The sequence below is a fragment of the Gopherus flavomarginatus genome, chromosome 3 (assembly GCF_025201925.1).
Source record: "Gopherus flavomarginatus isolate rGopFla2 chromosome 3, rGopFla2.mat.asm, whole genome shotgun sequence".
NCBI lineage: Eukaryota > Metazoa > Chordata > Testudines > Testudinidae > Gopherus > Gopherus flavomarginatus.
Genome location: NC_066619.1, coordinates 49710132 through 49731956, shown reverse-complemented (window position 1 = coordinate 49731956; position 21825 = coordinate 49710132). Strand labels below are relative to the sequence as shown.

Below are 21825 nucleotides of genomic sequence, written 5' to 3'. Positions count from 1 at the left end.
CATCCACAGTTACACAGGACTGGATAATTATATATAAGGAATGAATCGTCTTGCTTCTGAGCAAAAGCCAACCACTAACTGCCTGTGGTTAGGAAAACAAATTTCTTCTGTGGACTAATGAGCACATAAATGTCTGTTTTGTGGTTTCTTGTCCCTATTTCTGAAGGAACTGGTAGTGGCCACTGTTGGAGACAAAATAGTACCCTAGATGGATCCCTGATGTGAAATGATGTGACAGTTCCCATGTTCCTGTATATCTATGGGATTTATCAATGCAATATGAACCTGACGTTCCAGGAGGTCTAGGTATTCCAAAACTGATGCCTACACCATCCATTTATATCCGAGTAACCCTTTTGAGGTCATCCACGACCTGTTCTAATTCACTGGAGTCACTAATAATACATATGATTCAAACAAAATGTGTGTGGTGGTATTTAATATTGAAGTAAAAATCCAACACTTGCAGCCTTTGAGGAAAATGTTCTTCTCTGGCCTAATAAAAGTGAGCAGAGATTTAGTTAAGGCAAAGAACAATGACCATTAAATTACATTTTGCATAAATCAAGCACTTTATTTAGTGCTTGTATACTGCTGTTATTTTCATCCATGAAAATTTGATAATGTTTGTATAATCGCACTTGTGAATTGCATTTCAATTGAGTTATTTTCTTCCAACAAATGTATCATTATCTACTACAAAAATGTGGATTGAGGAATCACTTGAAACATAATACAGAAGTAGTCCTCCAGACCTCAGCAGTCCAAAAAATAATTGAAGTGAAGTGAGGAATGTTAACAAGCTCAAATGTCATCATCTTCCAGACCTGACATTTAAACTGCATCACATATTCACTCTTCTCCTTTATGTGAAATACAAGAACACATACATTGTGGGGTAACTAAAAGAAATGTTTAATGGAGTTCAGCTCGCAAACAGTGGACATGTCATTTTTGTGTTGGCTCTTGTATAGCCACATTTGAGCCTGTTTATAAAATGTAGTTTGTGTAGTGTAAAGATGCTGGGGGAGGAGGGAATAATGAGTTCCTGCTGAATACTAATTGCCTACGAGTTGTTCAGGGAGACTGTATAAGAATGGAGGATTTGTTGTAAATTAGTCACTAGCTCTATTGTGCATTGCTGTGAGGTTAGACCAGTGCTGTAAAGGTGCCAGCCTTACAAAATCCTTATGATTCATTGTCTAACTTGGTGACAGTATGAAGGAGAAAATGCTATTCAGACTAAATATTATTGGAAAGAGGGCTCCCCTAATGCCTGTATAATCTTCCTTTATAACATTTAGGCTTCTAGCTCTTGTAGATTTGGAAAGATGGGATCTGCAGCCTATTGAGTGGGGTTTTGGTGTTTTTTTTCAGCTGCAAGATCCGAATGTCTGCTGAGACTGATGGGGAACCTATTGCTCTGGAGAAATATATAGTCTAGCAGATTGATTACGTAATGTTATTAGCTTACTTCTTTAGATTTCTTAATCTTCTGCTTCTAAAGCTCCAACTTTTAGCATAGCTTTACATGCAATCCTTTTATTAAAAATTATAGCACAGAAATAAGGTTTTGCATTTTTTAAAAAAATGTATTGTGCTAGGGTTGTTTACTTTTGAGACACATTTTCTGGTTCCAAACTTAACTCCTATTGTTTTCATTTACATCAAAATGAAAAGGTGGGTTAATGATTCATTGGCACACAATGACCTTTCAAATAGCTGTGGACCATGTTGTGGCAGCACTACTCTGAGTTCTCATATTTTAACCTCCTTGGGTCTGCCTTCATATTTACAGCTTGATCTGTCTACGTGCTTGGACGCCTGAAGAGAGCAAACATTTACAGCTTCTCCCTCCCCTGCATTTAGAAGGCAATTTGATCCTGCCTTTTCCATTCCTTTATTTTACATCCCTCTTAAACTCAACTTGCTTTTGAATACAACTAAGTGCAATTTTGAGTATCTGCTGTCTGATCTGTTTATTTTGTAAAAAGGATGGACTCAGATTCTGATTCACCTTTCAATTATTCTTGGCCTTCCTTACCTAAAATGAGGATTCGAAGAAGGGGAACCAAGCAAGGTAGAAAAAGCTATCTTCTTTTAAACCCCTGTTCCTTAATAGTTCTACTTCCTTTTCATTGTCTTCTTGCTGATTATGTGCAAGTAGATGTAAAATGCCTTCTGGAATAAACAGATTTTCTAGCTTTTTTTTCACCCTCAGTGTAACTTGTCTTTTTTAAATCAGAGACACTCAGTTTGTTTAGTAAGAGAAAAGAGTTTTATCCATATTACACATTGTGATTTTCCATCTTGTTTATATTTCTTTACATGCACAGTGAATTTTTCTTCAGGTTACAGGAGTTCTTTGACTCTGAGCTGTTCTGACATACTTACAAAACAGTACTGCAGCAACTGTTATAAGCAGATTCTCTGTACATATAAGACCTACATAAAGTCCTATTTTGATTTTAGGGGTGATTTGTAACTGAACTGTGTAGCAGTGGTTAACAGCTAGTAGGGAAATATTTAGTTATAGGCAAAAATCAGAAGACGGAGGAAAATCCTTTTCTGTCCATAAAATAATAGATGACAGGTCATCTTTACTTTGACTTGCAAGAGTTCTTGTTTAATTAGATTTCCTCTTTCCTCTTTGCAGAGAAGACTTTGGTAGGTAAGTGTTATGAATATCATTGTAGCAAGGTGGTGTTGTAGAGAGCGTAATTTCCTAAAAAGAAATTGTAGTTGGAAGGTAGTAGCTTTATGACACAGAAGGTGATCATTGAAAATCTTGCTGGGGATAGATAACTTTTACTTCCTTCTATGAGAAGTGGTAAAATAATTACACCAAAGGGAAATGTATAATCTTTACCCTTTCCTTTCATGAAGTTGATTTTCAGTTTTTTTTAGGAAAGAAAAAATAAACAAGAAAAATAAGGTCCACAACCTCAGCTGCTGTGAATTGGTTTAGCTTAATTAAAATCTGTGGAATTAGGCTGATGTACACCAGCTGACAATCTGGCCCCAAGTTTGTTTAGAGCTAAAAAATATTTATGAAATGAACATTTAAATGGGGGGGGAGGGAAGAAAGGGGGGAGAAGCCTTTTTAGTTTGCTACACTTATTCCTTTCCAAGAATGTAGGTTTTTTGTCGTGTGTGGGTAGGTATGAATTCTGTCAAGAAGGTGAAATGAGTTTTTGAAGTATCATGGGGGTATAGTCTCTGTTCAATATCTATGAAGTGTCAAGCTGTAAGCCCACACTCTTGTCATGGCTTTATAATTATTCTGTATTTTATCAGCTTTTGCCTTCAGACAGTAAAATGTTTGGGACTCCGTTGCTGTATTTATGCATCACATTTTACCTGCTGCACAGCACTGGGTACACCTGCGATGTTATATATGTTATAATTATCTTCTCTCCTCCATAGGTGGTTTTTATCTCATTAATGTTAATAGTATACCAGTACATCTGTCTATCAAATGCAGACTAGGCCATATGTGTGGTGGTTGCTATAGCAAGAATACACTACTTTATAGTGTGAAATGTATTCTACCTGCATAAATGCCAAGTACTCTGGGAGGTTGGGGAAAGAAATCCAAACCAGGACAGGATTTCTATAGGAGGCTACTGGTTTGTCTCTTCCCTATTCACCTCTGGTCAGCCTCCATTGTGTCCTCCTAGGCCAAACCAAGGGGTCCCAGTACAGAGACCCTTTCCTTGGTGCATAGGTGGTGTGCAGGCATCCCTGCCCACTTTCAATCCCAATAGTGTCTCTCCTCAATCCTTATGAGTTTATGGAGCTTAAGTGGTACAAAGAGCCTTGCGCTTCCCCTCTTGCACAATGTGTTAATTCCTCTCAGATTGAATAACAAAGTAAACAGAAACACAAATGGTTGGAATTAAAGCTGTGGACATTTTTTCTGGAAATTGCAGAGACGTCATTCTGTAACTTGAAGATACTTTCCATCTGGCTTTGTGGTGATTTATAAGGGATTCAAAATATAAAAAAAAAAACACCCCAAACCCATGCTTTCCTACAGACAGCTTAGTGTGATCAGATACACTTTCAGCAATTTTTCTTCTGGCCAATATAAGTTAAAGAGAATTACTAATTGCTGCTACCACAACCAGCAAAGCATAAATCATAGGCACACAGCAGGCATGGTGAGACATCAGTAGTAGGAACCGGTGAGGCCTCTCAAGTGTGCTACAGCTACTCTACAACTAACTCGTTTTAGTAATAGGAAACTGCCCTGAACAAGTTATGTAAATTTGGTTCTGCTTATTTTCCAAGCTCAACCCTGCTGAACTACATGTCTCTCATGAAATAAGCATGTTGAAAATTATGATCAAGATTTTCACACATGGGTGCCTAAAGTTAGTCACTGAGGTCCCTGCTATGCAAGCTCCTTAAGCACATGTCTGACTTTAAGCAGGCAAATAGTTGCATTGAAGTCAGTCTGGCCCCTTAGACTCCTCATATGCTTAAAGTTAGACAGAAGCTTAAGCACCTTGCTGAACTGGGGAGCGAGGGACAAATTTTGAAGAGCTGACCACTTCATTTGGATGCCAGTGTGGGAGCTGAGCTCCTTTAAAATATCTCACTCCATTTGGGCAGCTGAGTACTGTTGGAAATCTGGGTCCAAATCTGGATTGAAATGCTTAAGCATCCAGGTTTGAAAAGGTTGGCCAATGTACGTACTTGTCTGATTTTTTCCTTCCTTGTTCCATAGCTGTAATACTTCAAGTTATACATTAATCCATATTCAGATTGCTGGAGGTAATTCTGGTGAGCTGTCTGAAAGCTATTTATTGTATCCAGAGAAAGGAATTAGTCATTTTTTTTCCTGGCTCCCAGTCTGGGCACATTGCTGTATTTCAGTTCTCTCTCACTATGCTTGCTTTTTAAAAACTTCTTGACATAAGCTTTGACTTGAGTGGAAAAAAATCTTCAGTGTCGTTATGTACTCGCCATTCTCTAAAGTAGGTCATTCAAGGCTATACGTTTTTTTGTGCCAACACAAAACACATTTGAAATTAGTATTATTTAGTAGCTCTGTTGTTAAAAATGAACATATTTTTGTTAGCATCCCTGCTTGCTGAAATGTGAGATTCTCAGATAGGATGACAACTTAACATGACGGAGAATAAAGTTAGATGGTGCACTGTGTTTCCAACCAACACTTTTTTAACATTTGGGCATTATTATTTCTCTCATCCAGCAACATTTTTTTTGCTTTTGAATCTAAATAACAATAACATTCTTTACTGTCATTTAAATCTTCATTTACCATGTCAATGATGTTGATCTACATACTCTGTTAATAGAGAGAAAAGGTGGGTGAGTTAATATCTTTTACTGGACCAACTTCTGTAGGTAAGGGAGACAAGATATTATCTCATCAGCCTTGTCTCTCTAGTATCCTGTTAATGATATGGCTACAACAACTCTGTTAATAGAAACAGGCATGCTTTTTTTGATACTAACTTTGCCTATTGTCTTGGTATGGAACATGGCGTAATAGTATTGAGATTTGTCACTTAGAGCAACCCAGCCAGCCCTGCTTGAAAATTGCATTAAAAAGTGAAGGCCTTAATGACCTTTAGGTTTTGAATCTGTCAGATTTTTCTGGGTAAATAAATCACAACCCCTTACAACAATGTATCAGACATATAAACATTTTAGGGCATGTTCACCATCACCCTAAACACCAACTGCTGGATTTTCGTCAGTGTATGTTGGCTTAAAGGTGAAGGGGGGAGCTCTGGGGTGGCAGAAACTGTTCTGAGGTACCAGGTTGTGGCCGCATAAAAAAGCCATAACACTATTTACAGGGCAAGAGAACTGCAACAGAATTGCATATCCTGAAAGCAGGCAGCATTGGAGTGTGTGTGTCTAGGATGATACACAGTGATACCAGTTGAGTGACTCTTCTTAAAGTCTTCCACCTTTGGAATTCGTACTGTAGGCAATGAAAGCTCCATTCTGTAGAACCCACAGTGCCAATCACAGGCAGATGGCATATGCTATCTAAAGGGGTGACTCAAATGCTGTCATAGGGTTGACCATACTCTACTCATCCTTGTGCCAGCTTTGCTAATTTGGCCCATTTTTTTAAACAATGTTTTGTCTTGGGTCTTCAATCATAGCAACAGTGATAGAGTAGATGGGTATTTTTGTTGAAGCCACTCTTTTAATTGGCATTTCTAATTTTTCAGGAACATAAGTAAGGTCTTTCAGCATGTTAGTATTAGCAGCTGAATTGTAATATAATGGGCCAGAAGTTACTTCCATCGAAATCAATAAGAGTTTTGCTATTGATTTCTCTGACATCAGGATTAAGTGCAATATTTGAATTGTAACTGATTGCATGTCAGGCAGAAAGCAGTCAGTGGGGCTGCAGGAATTTGGTGCATAACATGTACGATTGCTATGGTTTTGACAGTTTTAAAAAAAATGACTTGGCCTTTCCAGAGGAAATAAGTTACTAGTGCGGTCAATGTATAATTATTAGTGCTCTCACATGAGTTCAGCAAAATCTTGAAATACTTTTCCTGTTATGAAGTTAGACTGACTTAGTAGTCTTTTCATGCACGTATGAATTCAGTGGGAGGGTCTGCTTTTGTAAGAGCTGCAGGATTGCATTATATTGGAAAGCCTAAATAATCCACTGAAGTTTAATATTTAGTTAAAGGCCCATTGGACTATTCAGAGACTGCAGCTTTAAAAATAAATGAACTGAAACATCACCAGCAAAACACATTATCCCTATTAACTAATAAAATGCTATAAATAAAGATTTAGTGGCTGAAAATATCCCAAAGAATTATATATCTTAATATACCCATGTGTATTCACAATAGCTCTTTGTTGGAGTTTTCTGCATCAGATTATTACTCCCTTATACAGTAGTAAAATCATGCAGTATTGTATGTGGTATTAAAAGTGCCCTATGAATAAAAATATAACATATGGATGTGTCTTCGGCTTGGGATGCATAACTTGTAGCATGGTCGGTTACATGATGGTAGCACTGTGGCAGTGGGGACTGTTGCTTACATGAGTAAACCATCTCAATAGGAATTGGCTCTGATTTGCACATTGATTCAAAAAGGCCTGATACCTAGACTCTTATTCAGAGCAGTATATCAACTCTATCTACTCTACTGTCTGAGTGTTGCCCATGCCAACTGCAATCGAAATGTATATGTACTAAAGGGGGAGCATATTGTGGAAAGTAATAAGTATGTAAGAAGCTGTGCAGGGCTCATTATTTTTATTTTCTGACCCATGGTTCAGAACCAGCACTGGAAAAGTTCACTTGCTATGTACTGGTTTGCCAAATACCAACATTTTCCATGTGATTTTAACTGCCAAGTATCTGCCAAACTGCTGTAGAAAACAATGATTTATACAGTTTTAAAACAGGGATTCCAGGTTTTAGTCAGGCATAAAGAATTGATTTATAGCTCCAACAGTTCTCAAGATGGCAGTCACGAAAATCATTTTGGGATTCAAGCAGGAAGGAAAAGCAAAAGGGTAATATAAAGGATGTGGTTTTGTGGTTTGAAATCTCACGAACCTGCCAGAGCTAGAAACCAAATAGTTTGTTAATATACTATTTAAAAATTGGAATTTTCAACTTCCAGGTGACAAGAAGATTTTTGTTTCAATCCTCATGGGTTGTGAGAGATGAGATTTCACAGTGATGTGAAACCTGTATTTGATTAGGACCAGGACCGGCACCAGGGTTTCTCGCGCCCTAGGCGCATGGCCACTTCACTGCCCCCCCGCACTGATCCCGCGGCTGTGGTGGAGCTGCTGCAGGCATGCCTGCGGGAGGTCCACCAGAGCCGCGGGAGCAGCTGACCATCCGCAGGCATGAGTGCGGCAGCTCCACTGGAGCTGCGGACCAGCGGGCCATCTGCAGGAACGCCTGTGGCAGGTCAACCAGAGCCGCCTGCTGCCCCCTCGGCAAAATGCCGCCCCCTCAATAATCCTGGCGCCCTAGGCGATTGCCTAGGCTGCCTAAATGGTAGCGCCGGCCCTGATTAGGACATGCAGGTGAACCAATGACAGACATGTGGGATGGGTTTTAAGAGGCAGACTACAACTTGATTTAACAATGGTGAGTGGTGTTATGTGCCCCACCCCCCATTCTCACATATCAGGCATTTAATTGGATCCTGGTGAGTTACAGGGCTCCTACCATATAACCAGTAACCCAGGGAATACCTCTTGGCCTATGCCTAGGACCTAGTTTACTTCTGAATCCTTTCCATCCCTCCACGTCCACCCGAGGTCCCATCCCTCCAAGTGGAGGGGTAGTAAAGGATCCAAAGGGAGGACCTCAGTCTGCAAAGACTTCAGGCCTCCTTTTTCTCCCATAGGTAAAAGGACATAATGCTGAGTCTCATTTACCCCTTGGCAATGGTCCCTTTTAGCCTTATCTGCACTGGAACACCGCCTACAAGTAGAGATGAGCTAAGCAGTCCTTCCTAATGTGAACCTTTTAAAGTTTTGAATGCTGTATCCTGACCATGATGCTGCGAGGAAGGTGGGGAAAAAAACCACCAGACCTCTCGCCAGTTTGGTTCAACAGGAAAAATTCCTTCTTGATCCCAAAACAAGGAAATGATTAGACCTGTAGCATCCTAAAAACTGCAGCAGCTACACTGCAGCTAAGGAGACGGGAGTACTGGGTAGGTAGCAGGAGCAAGGGGCTTTTGAAAAGCCTGGGAGAGAGCTGATTGGCTAGCCTGTTACCCCATCCCAAGCCAATGAGAAGGAGGCTGTTTGGGGTGGAGCAACCCCCCACTCCAGCCACACACATGCTCCTCCATTAGCTGCTCCTCTCTTCTCCCAGGCACTGTGTACATCACCTGTGGTCCATTCAGCATCCCTTTTCTGTTAGTTGTGGGGAATGGGCATTGTTCCTTGGTCTAGCATTGCTATTTTGGCACTGGTCCTGGATTTAATAAAGCACGTCCCAGACCTTGACCAGTGTAATTTCCAGTCATTGCCGTCACATCTTCTCATGTCTGTGTGCACTTTGAGGGCCACACAGCATCTTCCAGAGGCAATTATATTGTTTTCTTTGTTTTTCCGCCTATATCCGTAAATCTTTATTGGTTTCCTCCTCCTCCTGTGCTTTGCAGGAAATAGGTTGTAGTCCACAGAACTGAGAGGAAATTCCTGTATAGTTTTTGATGCCAGACAAACTTGGGTCAAACTTGTCTTTACTGAACATGTTTATACTTTTTAAAAATTAAAGAGCCTGATGTGTGTCTCAGTTTTACATCAGTATATTGCCGTTGATTTCACTAGGGAACTCCTGGTTTTACATGTTTTTTTAGAATGTCACCTTTCAAGTCCATGATGGCCCATCCTGCCAAAAAGTGAATTGGCTGGCACTTTGTGCATTGTTGCTCTCTGATAGCTTTCAAATTTAGCAATCAGCTGGTGAGATGAGGCTACATTTACCAACTTGACTTAATATTTAGTACTATCTAATTAGGCATATTGGTCTGCTAAGTGGTGAATTTGTCCATGAGCCCTCTCCTCATAAGCAGCTTGAAAAGCAAGGTGTCTGCAGAACATACTGAAAATGTTTCCATAGCTGAGCTAGGTTTTTCTCTTGGATAAAACGATAGGGTTATGGAACCAGCATCCTGCAACATCCAAAGCTGTGGGTATTTTGGCAGAAACTAAAGTAAAAAATGTGTGTCAGAGGTACAGTATTTTAGTAACCTTTTATTAATTAATCATGAAATCAATAAGTTGTTATAGTTCCAAAAGAAAAACATGCACAGCCTTCACTGGCAGTGTCTTACTGTCAGGCCAAGTCCTGATTTATTACAATAGATGAGAAATGGTCACTTCTTAACTGCATTTTATTGATAAGCATTGTTCAAATGACCTACCATATATTGGGTCTGACAAGTTTGTATATGTTTCAGCACTCGGTTGTACTCCTTTGATATACTTGAGAATGTTCTGAATACAAATATGGTGACTATGGCCAATTATTGTTATCAGTGGCACCTTGCTACCGAGTGGAAGTAAGACTGTGTCAAGTGTCTTCCACTTGCATCATGCACAAGTGGGCAGAGATCTGAACATAGTTCTCAATGGTCAGCGAATAAAGCATGATTCCTACCCAGTCTATCTTGGCGTCACGTTGGATAGAACTCTTGCAGAGTATGACAGTCTTCCAAAGAGAGGTCAAAACGCACAACAACGAGCTTGGAAAACTGGCCAGAACGACATGGGGTGCTAATGTCCAAACTTTATACACTTCAGCCTTGGCACTCTGTTATTCAGTGGCAGAGTAGTGCAGTCCAGTATGGGCTCGCTCATCTCACACAAAGATGATCAATTTACAACTAAATTCCACCATGTGTATTATTTCAGGCACACTTAAATGTATTGCTCTACCATGGTTACTGGTTCTCTGCAATATTGCTCCATCCAGTGTTTGCAGAGAGGAAAACATAGCAAAGCTTGTGACCAAATTGCTTGATATGCCACATCTACCATTAATTAAAAACTTGTTCAATGCACCACATGGTCTTCTGCCCTCATGGTGCCTGTTGTGAATAAGTTTACTGGGTGAGGGATTTACAGTAGAGGATGTATGGCAAGCTTTATAGTCTGCAGAGAAAGTGATAGTTATTTTCTCTTGGACCCCACTCAGTGTCAACCTGGGTTTGATTTACTGCAAAGGAAATGAAGCCTTCTGAACTGGTTTTGTACTGGACATAGAATTTGTGTTGCAGCAGAATTTCGGTGGCATTTCAGAGACAGTCCACTGTGGGCAGCCACAAACCATGACACATTGTTGAGGACTCCAAAATGACTCAACTTCCTGGAGGTCTTCGTGCCTTGAATATCATGGATAAGAACACTGAGGCTTGACTCAACAGGATGCCATACGCCAAATAAATAATTGATAAGCATTATTTATCTCTTTATTTTTCTACCATATTGAAAGTAGCATGGTAGAACGATAGAGAATATCTGAGAAAATGGAGGCATTGTTTGAATGTAAATGTGTAACGTCTTTTTACATGAGAAGTTCAGACCTTATATAATATACCATAGTTACATAAATTCCATCCCAGTCCCAAAATCTTATCTCACCATGTACACCTTTCAAATATGGTCATTGTGCATCAGGAACAGAATCCTAATGCATTTTGAAAATAGAAACCAATCCTATCCAAGGGCCAGGAATCCTTGTTTTAAAATAGCATAAATCATTGTTTTCTGCTTCTAGCAGCTTGTCCAGATACTGGACTGATACATGTGGGAAAGATGGTAGTTTGACAAACCAGTAAATATGTTTTTGTGGTACATAAACTTTTCCCAGTTTTTTTTTTCTGAACCATGGATCAGAAATAGAAATTGCCAAGCTCTGCATATTTATCACCTTCCATAGTATGCTCCTCCCACATCAGGGCTGCCCGGGGGGGGGAGGGGGAGGGGGAAGTGGGGCAATTTGCCCCAGGCCCTGGGTCCTGCAGGGTCCCCCACAAGAATATAGTATTCTATAGTATTGCAACTTTTTTCTGTGGAAGGGGCCCCTGAAATTGCTTTGCTTCGGGCTCCCTGAATCCTCTGGGCGGCCCTGTCTCACATACACATTTTTGTTTAAAGTTGACTTGGACAATATCTATCACAGAGCTAGATTCCTATACCAATGAATGAATTATGCTAATGATTAAATATGGATCTTGTCTTGGAGATGGGAGACTGGAGTACAAGGTCTTTCCAATTTGTATTTCATTGTTATGAAAATAATAATGAAAGGCTTTCTATTGCACCCACAGCAGTAAAGGTGTGGCACTATAGAGTATTTAAAGATGAATGAAACTATGCAGTAATTAATGCTATCAGTCATTTCATTGCAAAGCATATTACTATGATATTTATAAACTGCCTTTAAATGTCCTTCTGCAAAAATGTAAAAAGGAATTTACTATCCTACATAAGGAAAATCCTGGAAGTAATACACTGTATATCTGGCTGGACGGCACACTGGAGTCTATGTGGAATCAGGGAAGAAATCCTTTCTCCAGGCTCTAGCATGGCTGCTGCTATATTCTGGTTTCTCCATCTATAAAATGGTGGTAATAATTTTTATTATGAGCAAAATCTGAAAATCTGTAGAATTTAAGATGATCCACAGTGCCATGCTTGGATAGCTAGCTAGGTAGCTATGACTATTCTCATTTGCAGTTTATTGAACATTAATATATTGCTAGAGCTATGCAAGTAACTAATTTTTTGGCTTGTTGCAATTTTGACAAATTGAAAAAAAAATTCTTTTGGATCAACCCAAAACTGACAATTTTCAGAATTTTTGACCAAAAATTCTGGAAAAAAAATTATTTTGGGTTGAACAAAATGTTTTATTTGGATTTCAGGCATTCTTACTGTTTTTTGATAAAAGCAAAGGAAATTTTGAACTGAAGGGCTCGATTCACCAAAGGGCTTAGGAACCATTCACAAAACAGAGGCAGTGATGGGAGTAGTGATGCCCTCCTTGTACATAGTAGTTCATTGGCCAAGACACTCACCTTGGAAATGGGAGACCCAGGTTTGAGTCCCTGCTCTGAAGAAGGGATTTATCTCCCCAGTGAATGCCCTAGCCACCAGGTTATTGGCTATTCTGGCCTGAGTCTCTCTGTTTCTTCTATTGAAGCTGTTCCAATATGTGTAAATAATAAAATATTAATCAAAGTAGGGAATAGAAACCAGGTGTCCCTGCTCTGGGTGAATGCCCTATCCACTAGGCTCCACCTCCTCTTCCATTTTATCAATAGCATGTAAGTCCCTTCATGAATCATGCCTGAAAAATCAAAATGCTTCATTTGGGAAGTGTCAAAATGAAACGTTTCAACATTTGGGGGGAAATTTTTATTTTTTTTTGACTGAAACAGTTTGGCTTAATTGGCCAAATGTTTTGGAGGAAAAAAAAGTTTTTGGCCAAAAAATGTCACTTAACTGTATTTGTTGCTCACAAATTTCCATTTGACAAATGTCATGAAATCAGATAGTTTGGCAAAGAGCTTCTGCATACAAATGCAGATTTTTGAATGAATGCAGAAATGTAGTCTTAAATGTTCTGGGCATAACTAATAAAAGTCTCTTTAAAATATGATGCTTAGTGACTAGGCTTAGCTATTTTTGTGGCAGAATACAGAAGAGAAGAGAAAAGGAAGTGGTATGAAAAAATAAATTCTGTATTTTCCCATAATATTTCATTCCAGAGCAACAACATTCTACACTTGACGTCCTCAAGAAATCCCCAAATCCACCTACCTTCTTTGCTGCAGCCACACTTACTGCCATGCTGAATGGAAGTGATGAAGTGTATGCAAATTGCATGGTTGTGGATCAAGTAAGATAGTCTTGCATCTTTGTGCTCTCAGTACACTGCTGTTCATTGTCTCCCGGTAAAAATATATTATTTGAATTTTAGTAAAATGTGGTTCAATCGGTAGAGCCTTCCAGTGATTTATGTTTATAAATATTACATATGTTTATTAGGACTGTTGATTGATCAGTTTATTCATGCAGTTAACTCAAAAAAGTAATCGTGATTAAAAAAATTGATTGTGATTAATTGCAGTTTAGTTGCACTGTTAAACAATAGAATACCAATTGAAATTTATTAAATATTTTGGATGTTTTTCTACATTTTCAAATATATAAATTTCAGTTACTACACAGAATTCAAAATGTACAGTGCTCACTTTATATTATTTTTATTACAAATATTTGCACTGTAGAAATAAAAAGAAACAGTATTTTTCAGTTCACCTCATGCAAGTACTGTACTCATATGCTTGTTTTGTTAAAATATTGTATGTTTGCTGTTGAAGAAAGAAATCCAGTGTTGTTTTAGTGAAATAAAACAATTTAAATGTCTGGTGAGGTTCTCCTCATAATACAGCACAGCAAGAAATTCCTCCAAATATTAATGATTAACCTGTTGAATTGGAGATTGTCCACCTCCCAATGACTTCATAAATATCTGCTTCAGTTACCTTTGGTAAATGAAATAACCAAACATTTGTTTTCTGATATAGCTGTAAAACTAATCTGAAAGTTTTCAAAGTAAATCACTTAAAAATGTTTAAGATCTCACTCAGTTCCTTCCAAATTTCAACAGCATCAGCAATAAAACAGCTATTTCTCTGCATTTTGTTCAAGGCTCCAGAAGTAGGCTTCATGGTACTCAGCATGTGTTCAACATTTCTCTTAAGCTCAATGTTGAGAACTTTGGTTGTGACAGTACCATCTATTTTTTCCCAATTTTGGTCATAAACTCATCAAATTTAGATGAGTTCTTGATATAGTGCTCTACCGAGATCCACCGCGTGTCTTGTGGGAGAGTTAGCTTAGTTCCTCCCACTTTTTTCAGAGCAGCTGCTGCAAAGTGGTTCTTATGAAAGTGTTTTGCAATTTCAACAACATTAGCCTTTATTTCTGGAATACTGAAGTCTCTGGCTAGGAGGTGCATCAAATAAGCACTGCAACAGTATGTTGTTAGCTTGGGACTCTCTTCACTCTCGTCTAAATTTCTTTTCATCTTGCATACATTTGCAGCATTGTCTGTGACCAAGCTGCGTACTAGACTTCGAATTTTTTTTCACAGTTTGTTACAGCTTTTACTGCTACTTCTTATAAGTATTCTGCTGTTTGTGCATTTTCTGATGTATCAGTTGTTTCTGTAAGGAAGACATTCCCTTCTTCTGTTGTTACACAAGCACATACAACAGGATCATTGTGGACATTGCTCCACCCATCAAGACTCAGGTTAACAATTTCATCCTCTAGACCTTTTGCACACTGCTCAAGTTCTCTTTCATGCACTTTATCCAGCAATTTACCTGTGACATCTGCTCTTTTGGGTGGACTGTATCCTGGTCTTAATGACTGAACCATGTTAATGAAGTGTGGGTTCTCAATCATATGGAAAGGAGAGTGTGTTGTAAAAACAAGCTGGGCAATTTTTTCATCAATTACCTCTTTTTGTAATCTGCTGGTTCTTATTGCAAACTTATCTGTGGTTTTTTCTGGATGATGGAGAATTTTTTTTCTTTTTGCTTCAGGTGATATACTGTGGCTGTAACATACATGATGTAACTGAAACACTATCATTGGCAGATAACTCTGAAACTATAGAAAATGATGGTGATGGTGGATAGTGTATGTTCAGAATCCTGTATGTTGAGGATGGATTCTCCTAAACAAAATAAGTCAATGCAATTATTTAATTATTATTACCATACTGATCATTTAGTATTACTTATTGCATTCACTGACATTCAGTACAACTTTAAAGGTGAAATTGTAAAAGGAAGATCTGTCTATTTCAGATATTTATTTTTTTTTTATCACAGCTGCATCTAAAGTGATAGTACCATAGAGTAACAACTATATTTTTTGCTCAAACATGAGAATTAAAGAATGGTCCAGAAGGAAGACAGGCAGTCCTTAGGAAAGAAGTATGAAATAAAAAAGTTTACCGACCTGAAGATCCTGAGTGTTCAGACATGTTCCTTTCATCTTCTTCAGCGTAGCTTCCTCCTGAGAAGGAACGCTTCTCGTGATGATGTTTCATTCAGGAAACCAGGCCTTGCATTTCTTTGTTGCACCGTTTGCATTTTGCACACATGTCAGTCTTACCCACAGATAGAGGAACTTCATTAGAATATTCCCAAACTGGGTCTTTTATGGCCTGCGGCCATTATAGGTTTTCCTTTCTAGTGAGAGAATCATATGGTAGATCTCAAAGCAATGAAGGCTACACTCAGAAAGACCTCAAGACTTCTGGAATATGCTGCTCAAACAGTTTTACTTTTGTTTCTACTGCCTGTCCCTCCCTTCTCACATTTATCTCCAGACTTTTTCTCCTTGTCCAGATCTATTCTGCTTCCAACAATCTTCTATTCATTGAACTTTTTGAAACTTTGCACTTTTAGAGAGAGGTAAGGGATTGACTCTGTGTACACAAATTTGCAGAGGGACAATAGGGTTGAGGTCTGTTGTTTCTCACCTCTAAATGTTGTTTATTTAAACACATTCTTGCTGTTATCAAGCATGTTATCTCTGGAGACACAAATCCAGTTTGAGAACTGCAAAACAAAGCATCTCTGATGGTATCTTCTAGACCGAGCACTGAGTCCCATTGGGGAGATAGAAAGATTAACCTAAATAATCTCTACAGAAGCCCCTGGAGCCCCATAAAATTGGGTCCCTAATCCATGAACTATTGGAACTCATTAAACATTACATTAATATATTGTCTCATACTATAAAATTAGAATTTATAATCCCTAGTCCATTATGAGATATCTTTGAGCTATAGTGTATCTTAATTAAAACTATCTTTAGATAGGTTTTTCCCTCAAAAAATCCGATTTCAATTTAAAAAATCCGATTTTTTTAAATCTTTTTAAAAAATAATTGGTTTTTATCCACCCTGAAAACAAAACAATGTAAAACTTTAGAGTCTACAAGTCCACTCAGTCCTCCTCCTTGTTCAGCCAATCGCTCAGACAAACAAGTTTGTTTACATTTACAGGAGATAATGCCTGCCCTCTTCTTATTTACGATGTCACCTGAAAGTGAGAACTGGCATTCATATGGCACTTTTGTAGCTGGCATTGCAAGGTATTTACATGCCAGATATGCTAAACATTCGTATGCCACTTCATGCTTTGGCAACCATTCCGGAGGGCATGCTGCCATGCTGATGACACTTTTAAAAATGTAATGTTAATCAAATTTGTGACTGAACTCCTTGGGGGAGAATTGTAAGTCTCCTGCTCTGTGTGTTACCTGCATTCTGCCATATATTTCATGTTATAGCAGTCTTGGATGATAACTCAGCATATTGTTCATTTTAAGAACACTTTCACTGCAGATTTGACAAAATGCAAAGAAGCTACTAGTGTGAGATTTCTAAAACTAGCTACAGCACTCAACCCAAGGTTTAAGAATCTGAAAGTGCCTTACAAAATCTGAGAGGGATGAGGTATGAAGCATGCTTTCAGAAGTCTTAAAAGAGCAACACTCTGATGCGGAAACTACAGAACCTGAACCACCAAAAAAGGACTTTCTGCTGATGGCATCTGACTCATCTTTCTGCTGATGGCATCTGACTCATGGTGATGAAAATGCACAAGCATTAGTATGCACTGCTTTGGATCGCTATCAAGCAGAACCTTTCATCAGCATGGACGCATGTCCTCTGGAATGGTGGTTGAAGCATGAAGGGACATATGAATCTTTAGCGCATGTGGCACGTAAATATCTTGTGACACCAGCTACAACAGTGCCATGCAAATGCCTGTTCTCACTTTCAGGTGACATTGTAAACAAGAAGCAGGCAGCATTGTCTCCTGCACATGTAAGCAAACTTGTTTGTCTGAGCAATTGGCTGAACAGGAAGTAGGACTGAGTGGACCTGTAGGCCCCAAAGTTTGACATTGTTTTATTTTTGAACGCAGTTATTTTTTGTGTCTAATTCTAAGCTTGTAAGTTCAACTTTCATGATAAAGAGATTGCACTACAGTACTTGTATTAAGTTAATAGTATTTTTCAATCTTTTGCTTTTAAAGTGCAAATATTTATAATAAAAATAAATATAAAGGGAGCAGTGTACACCTTGTTTTCTGTGTTGAAATTGAAATGAATATATTTGAAAATGTGGAAAACATCCAAAAATTATTTAAATAAATAGTATTCTGTTATTGTTTAACAGCACGATTAATTTTTTTAATCACTTGACAGCCCTAATGTTTATGTAATAAATGCAACTTTGTTCCCTTGTCTGCTGTCGTTCTCAACTCATTTATTAGATGCTTTTAATAAACAAAATAAGGTTTATGAAAATGGAAATCTTTAGCTTTTTTTTGTTTTGTTTTCTATGAGCTGAACAGCTCTTCTTCTTTGATTATATGCACCTAAATTCCCTCTTATCTAAAACAGGGTCTTGTTTCCTCATGTTTGTTAATTAACAAGTCCCTCAATGATCAATTCAACAGGAATAAAAAATAAGAGACCAGACAAACCAATGTCCAATTATTGTTACAGGGCACCATAAAGTTGGAAGTGCTTTCTGCCAGATGTGATGTAAAACTGAGGACTTGGCCACTTGTGATTATTAACTGTGCTATATTACTTATCACAAAGGAGACTAGCTCCAGTAGATTCTGGCCAAACTACATTTTAGGTAATTGCATCCTACCTATCCAAATTTTCCCCGCAATCTCAATTCAGAGTTCTGTTCTTCCTCACTTCTTGTCCTACCGTAAACTGTTGTGGATAGATGCTATGTATTGTAAAACACCTGCCAAGTTCCAGCAAGAGTTGACTGCATTTCAGTGGTGGTAGAAGTGATCCTTGTGCAGTAGAACCTCAGTCACAAACACGAGAGTTACGAACTGACCAGTCAACTATGTACCTCATTTGGAACCAAAATACGCAATCAGGCAGCAGCAGAGACCTCCCACCCCCCCAAAAATACAAATACAATGCTATACTGTATTAAACATAAACTACTTAAAAAAGAAAAAAGTAAAGGAACATTTTTCTTCTGCATAGTAAACTTTCAAAGCACTGTTAACTCAATGTTCAGCTGTAAGCTTTTGAAAGAACAATCATACCGTTTTGTTCAGAGTTACGAATATTTCAGAGTTACAAACAACCTCCATTCCTGAGGTGTTCATAACTTAGGTTCTATTTTATATGTATAGAGAGAGTAAAATATATTTACACTCTCTCTCTCTCTCTCTCTCTCTCTCTCTCTCTCTCTCGTAAAATAGTTTGGGATCCTTCAGAAGGAAAGGTAGTATGTAAATGTAAGACATTATTGTAGTCTATTAAGTGAAAATCTTGGAAGAAGGCAGAGATATTGAAAGTGCATCTTCATATTCTTTTTCGTCTCACTGAAACATTCACCCATTGCATTAAAAGCTAATATTGTTCTTTGTGACAGACACAAAACATGTAGTTAAGGCCAAATTTTCTCAACTGAAGGTCAGTCATGACCTAAAATGTCCAATAATGCACCTTTGATTGCCACAATTCTGTATAGAATCATAGAATATCAGGGTTGGAAGGGACCTCAGGAGGTCATCTAGTCCAACCCCCTGCTCAAAGCAGGACCAATTCCCAACTAAATCATCCCAGCCAGGGCTTTGTCAAGCCTGACCTTAAAAACCTCTAAGGAAGAAGATTCCACCACCTCCCTAGGTAACCCATTCCAGTGCTTCACCACTCTCTGAGTGAAAAAGTTTTTCCTAATATCCAACCTAAACCTCCCCCACTGCAACTTGAGACCATTACTCCTTGTTCTGTCATCAGGTACCACTGAGAACAGTCTAGATCCATCCTCTCTGGAACTCGCTTTCAGGTAGTTGAAAGCAGCTATCAAATCCCCCCTCATTCTTCTTTTCTGCAGACTAAACAATCCCAGTTCCCTCAGCCGCTCCTCGTAAGTCATAAAACTACCACTTTTATGTATGCAAATTGAATAACAGCACATGCAAATAGCTAATTAGGTGTGTGAACACCCATTTGTGTTTGTGTTTATCCAAGTTGCACATATTCTCATGATAATTCAATCACAGATGCACTGTGGCATGTGCATATTCTTAGGTGGGGGGTCACAGGACTGAGCTTCTACCCTTTGACAGTTTAACTCATAATAATATATCAGAAAGTTGAATCTTGCTTGGGCCATATTCTCCTGTGGGATCTGTACAACAGGACTTAAACTTGATATTCTTCTCTGCTAATGTATGTGGACTTCTCTGCTAATGTATGTGGAATGCCCATAGCTGCAATGTGGCAGTACTGCCCAGACATTGTATTGAAATGTAGAACTGATGTGTAATACCCGAGAGGAGAATTTTACCCTTCTTGTACATGATTTGCTTAGTACAGCAAATGATAGCAGGTTTCTGACAGATTAATATCTTTGAATATAGAAACAGGACTTCTATAAAAATCTTAGGAGTTCCATTCATGGTTTATTAAGAGATGACTCTACCTTATGACAACCTCCAGAATTGGATGAGAATAAGTCAGTTGGCTAAAACAATAGAGCTTTTCCCTTTTGAAACTCTCAGTGCTTTTGTTCTTTTTGGTTATATCTGCTCTTTCTAGAGGTGCTGAACAGCCAGATGTTGGCTACACATTTATCCTTTCAAGAGTCTTCCACTTCTAACTAAGCAAGGACTGACACTTAACTGTATAGTACTGTCCTTTGCAGAAGTGATACATGAAAATCTACCTTGGTTTCTAAAGGAGTTACATAGTCACCATTACTTACCAAGGTCCAAATCGTGGTCCTTGCACTGAACCTGAGTAAATGTAGCTCCAGCTGCCATTCCCTTCTACATGTGAGGGTAGGGGTATACCATATGCACAAGCTACAGAAGCGACACCCTAGTTTCTTGATGGTGTTGGGATAAAGATTCTTTCCCCCTTCCAAGTCCTGGAGAAGCACTGTGGCAGGTCATGTACAGGGTCTGTCCCTAAACGTACAGGGTTTGTGAAAAGACACATGCCTGCCTTGTAAGCTGCTTTTTCCATATGAAATGACTCAGTGTTTTAACTCTCCCCAAATAACCCTGAACACTAGACTATATTATGGGCTACTGGGCTGCACAATCTCAGCTTAATAAACAAACAAAGCTGCTGTTAAGGAGTAAAGTAAATTGTGAGTTATTGCATATTATAAACCGGATGAAACCGAGTGGGAAATCCATTAGACAAGTGGTTTTCAACCTGTGGTCCATAGACATCTAGGGGTCTGCATTGTATGTCTAAGATTTCCAAAGGGGTCTGTACCTCCATTCGAAATTTTTAGGAGCCCGCAAATGAAAAAAGATTGAAAACTGCTGCATTAGGCTATGAGATTCCAACCCGTTACTCCTGTAATTATGGAAGAATGACCTGGAGGTCTGAAAAACTTATTAGTCATATTAGTTTGTCTCCAGTTTCTGTGCCACAGAAAAGTAATCAAGGAAAAAACGGTGGTGCAGAGCAGTGTAGTTTGAAGAAGGATCAGTATTCTCTAGAGATTCATCGTTATTTACTTTTCACTAGCATTAATACATATCTACCTCATGTTCCAGGTTGGAGATTTGGATGTTAACTACATTAACGTAGACAGTGTCACCACTGAAACGAGCACAGATCAGACCCACTCATCCCTGACACCCAAGAGCTCATCATCTGCCTCACTTAAGGAAAATAACCAATATATTTATGCAGAAAATGAAGATAACCAAATGGCAATTAATAACATAGACAGCGTAGGCTCACAGCCTTTCACTTCACCTTCAAGTCTGTATGCAGCAGGTTCATATCTACCACTCAAGTCTCGTGGGTTTAACAAGGAACGAAGTCAACTGTATGCTGACATGAAAAAAAGAAGGTATGGAGTTGTTTTGAAATATTGTCCGGAAAAGACTAAAATGTAATAATATGTTTTATCTCACACACACGCACACGGCATTGCATGGAGTTGTACTGTAAGGGTGGGTTTCTATTGCATAGAGCAGCTGGGAGCACAGTGCCAGGCATGGTAACAACGTACAGCTCAATCAGAACAGCTAGATAAATAGCTCTGTGGCCTGTGCTATAAACGTTCTTCTTGAATTGGCCTATGGAGTCGCATGAAGACCCATTAAAACAAATTGTAACTAAGTATATTTCAGTTCAGAAAAATAAAACAAAACCTGGAATATTAACATCTCTACTGAGAGAAAATCTAAAGTATCTTCAGAAAAACTGTCC

At 38.7% G+C, this 21825-nt stretch overlaps 1 protein-coding gene across 1 annotated transcript in view; it reads left to right on the top strand.

The window, feature by feature from the left end:
• ARHGEF28 (Rho guanine nucleotide exchange factor 28) overlaps positions 1 to 21825 on the top strand; it is a 206540-nt gene that overhangs the window by 107888 nt on the left and 76827 nt on the right. Inside the window, exons 10-11 of the mRNA XM_050945287.1 lie at positions 13275 to 13405; positions 21162 to 21463. Of these exons, the coding sequence (XP_050801244.1) occupies positions 13275 to 13405; positions 21162 to 21463 (433 nt within the window). The remainder of the gene's footprint in view (positions 1 to 13274; positions 13406 to 21161; positions 21464 to 21825) is intronic.